Genomic DNA, 6475 nt, shown 5'->3' with positions numbered 1-6475 from the left:
AGTCTGCCACTTAAAAGAGAAATGGTTTTGGATTTAGTTTTTCAAATGGAGATAATTATTAACATTTTGAAAGAGATTTCAATAAAGTCAGTAGTTATATAGAAGTTGGAGAGATATGCATTCTGTGCAATGCCAAGTAAATAATTTGTGGCATTATCAGTATTTCAGATAACATTGCAGGTTTTCTTCTGCCCAAATTAGACATGGTCTTTCACCTTGCTGACCAACTTCTATCCACTATTAACTAATCACTTTGTTAGTCACCTGACAACTTTAAAAAAATTGACCAAGTGTGGTAAACTTCCCAGAGTTGTCAAATGTTATGTGACTCATTCTATTTTCTTGATTTAAAATTGCAGTCAATACAATATGTTTAGTGCTTATCATTTATATTTTTGAAGATATTTTGATTGAATTTGATATATGAATAGAGTGACTAGATTATAAAAGTGAATATCATCAAAAAATAGATGATTCTACAAATACTACCTATTACAGACATTAGTCTGTAGCCATTAGACTCTTTGGAGTCTTTGCAGTACATCCCTGACAAACCCAGCTTGGATTGAATGTCATCAATGACTTTTAACTCACTTCTTTTAAAGCAGTCCATTCTGTCTTTAGCTAGTTTTGAACTAACATCGATTCCAAATCAGTTTCTCTGTAGCTTTCTCACACTGATTTCACTTCTCCACCAGGATTACACAGAACTAGTATCAAGCCTTTTCCACAGGAAAATCCTTTTCATGTATTAAGAAAGCAGTATGCTCTCTGAGAATTCTCTTTGTAAGAGAAAACACTCCTAGTTCTTTCAATTGTTCCCACTTGCCATGGTTTCCCCATTCTGGTTGCTGTCTCTTGAATGTGCTGAAATCTTTTGAGAAGAGAAAATTTATTATATAAACTCACAGATAATGGTCAAACATTTGTTGATAAGTAAATGAATAAATTAATAAATGAAATGTATTGCTGAGGAAAGCTGAAATATAAAATAAAGCATATAACTTGGTCTATGTATTGAATATTACTACTAATTTCAGAAAAAAAATCTGTTTTTCAATTTTTTTTTCACTTAGTGTCTGGGTAGACATATGGGAAGCTGAACAAATATTCATCTTACTCAACATACATATTATAAAGTTATAGTTTCTAACTGCCCTCAAAATTCAAACTGGCTTCTTGACTTAGCACCTATTTGGATTCTTACAAGCCAAAAATCGATGAAAATTTTCAAAATGAATAAATTTTTATAGTCGTATTTCAAACTTATCAACTCCTCTTCAAAAGTTAGTGTACAAATAAGGCTTTTTGTTGTGATGTTAATGTGCTCTTCCAGCAGAAACGTAGTGCTTTGTGATTCAAAAATTATTAGATCCTTTCCATTCCAAATCATTTCCACACTCTGTCTGAATATCGATGAAAGAAAATGGCTAACTCTCTGGAGCAGTGCTGTTCAATAGAACTTTCCACAATGATATAATGTTTGATATTTGCCCATCTAACATGGTAGTCACTAGCTACAGGTGGCTACTGAGCACTTGAAGTGAGGCTAGTGTAACAGAGGAACTGAATTGTTTATTTTATTTATCTTTAATTATCTTTAATTATTGAAATGTAAATAATTATATGTGGCTAGTAGCTGCCAAACTGGAACAGCTCTAGTTGATGGACCCTCAGATACCCTTGCCTCTTAGTCACTGTGTTCTGAGACATATTAGCTTTGTTTAGATTTTTTTCTTCCCAAATGTGTTTTTTCCCCAAATTTCTGTCACTGCATAAAAAAACAATTTTCATTATAATATAGGCATTAAAGGCCATGACATTTAAATAGTTTTTAAAAAACTAATGGCCTTTGCTTATTTCTCATGCATTTTCCAGTTTTATTTTATAATGTTTCCTTCAATACTAAAAATAAAACCCTTATGTCTAGGATATGGCTGTAAGTTCATAAGTAGTAAAGGGGGTATTTTCAAGGGTGGCAGAGGAAAAAGGGAAGAGAAGGAATTACTTATTTTTCAAAGTTAAAAGGTCACATACATAATAAAGATTGGCTTGAGTTTTAAAACCATGGTCTTTTTTTTTTTTTTTTTTTTTACAAACAAGCCTCAAATGTTTTAATGGAATTTAGCTTTTCCTTTAAACTGTCTTTTCACAGTCAAAACAAACAACAAAAAACACCCAATGTTAAAACCACCTAATAAACTTACAAACTAGAAAAATTAGACACTTCAGATAGGCAATAAACTTCATATTATGAAAGCAATATATATTCCAAGTTTCAAAGGTTTGACAAGTTCTGCAGAGTATCTTTCATCAGTAGATGGAAACTTTCAAACTCCACAATCTTCTCCCAAGTAGCACTGAGTGTCATTCACTGGTTTGAGGTCGAATCCATTTCAAGGCATGTCGTGGCGGTACAGTGATGGTGGGATGATAAAATGTGCGGTCAGGTCTGGGACACTGAGTGTTAAATCTGCAGTGTTTTGGATGATAGAAGGGACATTCCATTTTCTTACAAGCAGGGAAATAACGGCACAGCTGACTACTAGAAGGTGGTGCTGGTGTTGTAACTGGTTTTAGAGGCAGTACTGGAATTCTTCTACTCATATGAGTGAAGGGACAATCTGGTTTAGTACATTTTGTATCATGTTTACAATCTGGATAAACAAACACTTCTCAGCAAATTTACAATTGGGGAAGGCTTTGCAAGGTGAAACAGGATGATGGTAAGCACACTCATCCCCGTTTTTACAGGCAGGCCAGTACTTGCAACGCTCCAGAAGTTTTTCTGGTTTCTGGGCCACACTCAGTTCACTCATCTCAGCATTTGCAAAGCTACCATTTGGGTCATCAAGCTGCCTGCTCATCAACTGCAACTGCTGTGGGTGGAGGAGACCTCTGAGTCCCTTGCTCGCGGCTGCAGTTTGGTTTACAGGTTTCATTCCTTCAAAGCACATGTCCTTCTCTTGATCTGACATGTATCCTGGGGGGCTGGGGACACCATCCAGCGTCACTATAAGCTTGGGACTTGCAGGTTTATCTGGTTGTACAAGATCTCGTGTCTGCATAAGGTGTCCTGAAAGTACCAGAAGGGTATCTGCAGTCTTCATCCCCGACTCCTGGTTTGGTGCCACTACTATTTCCTCAGACAGCTTTGGCTTCTTCAGAATAAATGATCTTGTGTCTGCATGGACCACGGATTCCATGTCATAGTAATCTTGACTGATCTGCAGAGTTTCTGCCATTACTGGGTCGATTTGTAGTCGGGATAACAACTGCCTCTGTGGAGCTCCTTGACTTTTTTCTATATTATCTCCTTTTGTTTCCTCTTCTTTAATGGGAGGACTTACCCTGGGGGTCCTGCTTTGCCCCTGGACCATTTCTGCCAGCAATTCTTCTTGAGAAGTTCGAGTTCTGGGAGCAACTGGAAGTGTCTGTTTCTGTGAGACTGTAGAATAGTTCGTTGTTTTTGTTACAGATTCTTGAGCTTCAGATATAGCCTTCAAAATTAGATTCTTGTTAGCTTGTTTAGAAGGTGGAAGTGAAGGTCTCCTTTCAGGCTTTGCTGGCACTGACACACTGTTGGAGATGCTTCCTGTATGAGACCCACAATCATCATCTTCCTCCTCCTCTTCTCCATCATGATTGAATTTTTTACTTTAACAACGGAACTTACCACAAGCAACTTTCTCTTCTGAAAGTTTTCTTCCTCAATACTCATTTTTTCTGAGTTGTTTCTGAAGAAGGGACTAGAAGTCCCTTCTAAGCTGTTAAGCACTTCCTGTTCACACAAACGTCCTGTTTCATATACCCGGCTGTTCTGTATATCAGGTTGCTTGGCAGCATGAATATTGTTTTGTTGCTGCTGAAATTGCAACCTGTTTAAATGAGCACCACTATTTGCATTTCGACTTGCAGGTGGTCGATAAATTTCAATAGAAGGGCGAGAAGAACCATACATAAGTGTCACTGTCGGTTTTTTCTGAGATAAGGGATTCTCCTGCACAAAATTGAGGTCTTCATCAATGAGATCATCTGGTTCTGGCTTAATATCAATCACATCTTCAGAGGGTGCTGGCTCCCTCAGAGGCTTCACAGTTGACATTAATCGGGTTGCAGCTCCATCATCATAAGTCTGTCTAACATTAGTGGTTTTCTGCTCCTGTGAACTAGTAGAAACCCTGGAATCTCTTTTCTCAGGTCTTGTGCTAGCAACTGCGAGGGGTGGCACTGCAGCTTCAGGCCTTCTCTTGTCTCCCCGACCTAAACTGCTCTTGTTTGAAGACACGTTATTATCAATGATGTTGGTATCAGAAGACTTGAGACTGGAGGGATCAGTTGTAACAGAACGAAGTTTATCTAATACACCGTGAAGCTAACATACACTCCTAATTCTTGCAATTTCCCCTTAATGGCACGCCGGATCTTGTGGCTAAGCTTGGCGCCGATCTCCATGGCTCCACGGCGGGTGGCAGGCTCAGCAATGCGCGGCTCTTCACTTACCAAGAGACCCGCACCGGCTCCGGCCGCAGCTCCGCCGCCGCCTAAAACCATGGTCTTAAAACAACAACAAACAGTTGGCATATCTCAGATATCAAGTCTTGGGATATAAGGAATATTTGCCATTGGTTCCAGGTTGACTTATGCTACTTTTTAAATAAACACTTAGCATATAAAATACTGAACAGAGTAGAGCAATGGGAATTTTTTAGCTCTCTTTTGAATGTTCCAAGGACAACTGCAAAGACTTTTTCTAACATATCACACACAATGTATTCTTAAAACCCTAAAAATCTCACTTTAGAGATGTTGTAAGGAGTGTCTCTTGGTAGTTCTGGGCATTTTCAAAGTCTTGCTGCTCTTCCTGGTAAAACTGTTCAGATGGTTTCCTGATAGGTAACTTAACTTTAGATATCAGTAAACAATAATCAGAAAGGGAGTGGGAAGTCAAAGGGCTAATGTTCAGTTGCTTGAAGACTTCACTATCACAAAAACACTTCTTACTCCCAATCTCTAGATCTTGGTTTATATTATTTCTTCTTCAAAAAAGGTCTATCATATCATTCAAAGTCAAGCTCAAATGTCACCACCTGTAAGAATCCTTCTCTGATCATACGAATTAAAACAATCTTGTTCTCCTCATCTCTGTAGTGCTTTGATCATATTATTCATGACTCCACATACCATATTCGTTACAAGTCATCTTCTCTAGTAGTCTGAGAGGTCATTAATACAGGGCTTACATCTTAAGTCTCTTTGTACCAATTCCCAGTACTTAGTGCATGTTAATGATCTGAAGCCATTCTCATTTTTAAAATGGGAATGATCAGCCACCCACTTCACATATTGTTCTGGATACTGTTGCTGCATAACACAATATCCCAGAACTTAGCAGTTTAAAACAATGATTTTACTATGCTCATGACTCGTGGGTTAGGAATTTAGACACGGTTCATCGGGGTAAGCTCTTATTTGGAATCACTTATGCAGGTATATGTTGGTTGGGGCTTCTGTCATCTTAAAAAAGCTCAGTTGGGCTGGATGTCCAAGATGGCTCACTCTTACAGGACTGGCAGTTGACCAGAGCACCAATATGTGGCCTCTTCAGGGTGGAGCTGGGAGTGTAATCAGCTTTCTTATATGAAAGTTTAGGGTTCCAAGTGCAAGCTTTAACCAAACAAAATGGAAGCTGCATTGTCTTCTGTGACCTGGCCTTGAAAGTTTATTGTGTTACTTCTGTTATAATGTATCACTGTAAGTGTCCACAAGTCACCCAGATTCAAAGGAAGGGTAATTAGACTATACCCCTTGATGGGTACAGCAAGGTCACATTGCAGAAGAACAAATGAGATGGGAGATATTGTGACAATATTTAGAAAATACAATCTGCCACATACAAATAATAATGTGAAAACACGCTCGACCCCAGAGACTTATGGCCATTTTCATTCATATTGTACCTTCTTCTTTTTTTTTAATCATATCACCTTCTGAACTTTGACCTACTCAGTTCTTTTTTTTTTTTAATTTTTAATGTTTATTTATTTATGAGAGAGAGAGAGAGACTGAGTGCAAATGGGGGAGGGGCAGAGAGAGAGGGAGACACAGAATCCAAAACAGGCTCCAGGCTCTGAGCTGTTAGCACAAAGACTGACATGGGGCTTGAACTCAAGAACTGTGAGATCAGGACATGAGTTGAAATCTAGACACTTAACCAACTGAGCCACCCAGGTACCCCTAACCTATTCAGTTCTATGCCAGGCCTGATACTTACCTAATGAGTCACACTCAAGGTCTATGGCATAATATACTAATATGCAGAGAGTGGGCAATAATGCTCAGAACTTTGAGCTTATCTGTCCTGCTGTTCCATCCTTCTTTCTTTCTTATCTTTTTACTACTTCTACTTGTTCTGTCAACCTTTTATAGAGCTGGTTCTATATGCTATATTCCTCTTTTTTGGCATTCTCAGAGT

At 38.3% G+C, this 6475-nt stretch overlaps 1 protein-coding gene across 1 annotated transcript; it reads right to left on the bottom strand.

Annotated features, from left to right (window-relative positions):
* Positions 1-2233: 2233 nt before the first annotated feature.
* On the bottom strand, positions 2234-4455 carry LOC125170905 (zinc finger CCCH domain-containing protein 14-like). Its single transcript, XM_047867837.1, is given in 4 exon segments — positions 2234-2663; positions 2666-3658; positions 3661-4377; positions 4380-4455. Coding segments are annotated over 4 exon segments (2082 nt in total). The 3' UTR covers positions 2234-2367.
* Between the last annotated feature and the right edge of the window lie 2020 nt (positions 4456-6475).

Source organism: Prionailurus viverrinus, chromosome B4 (genome assembly GCF_022837055.1).
Source record: "Prionailurus viverrinus isolate Anna chromosome B4, UM_Priviv_1.0, whole genome shotgun sequence".
NCBI classification, from domain to species: Eukaryota; Metazoa; Chordata; class Mammalia; order Carnivora; family Felidae; genus Prionailurus; species Prionailurus viverrinus.
This window is presented reverse-complemented; position numbering and strand designations above follow the sequence as displayed.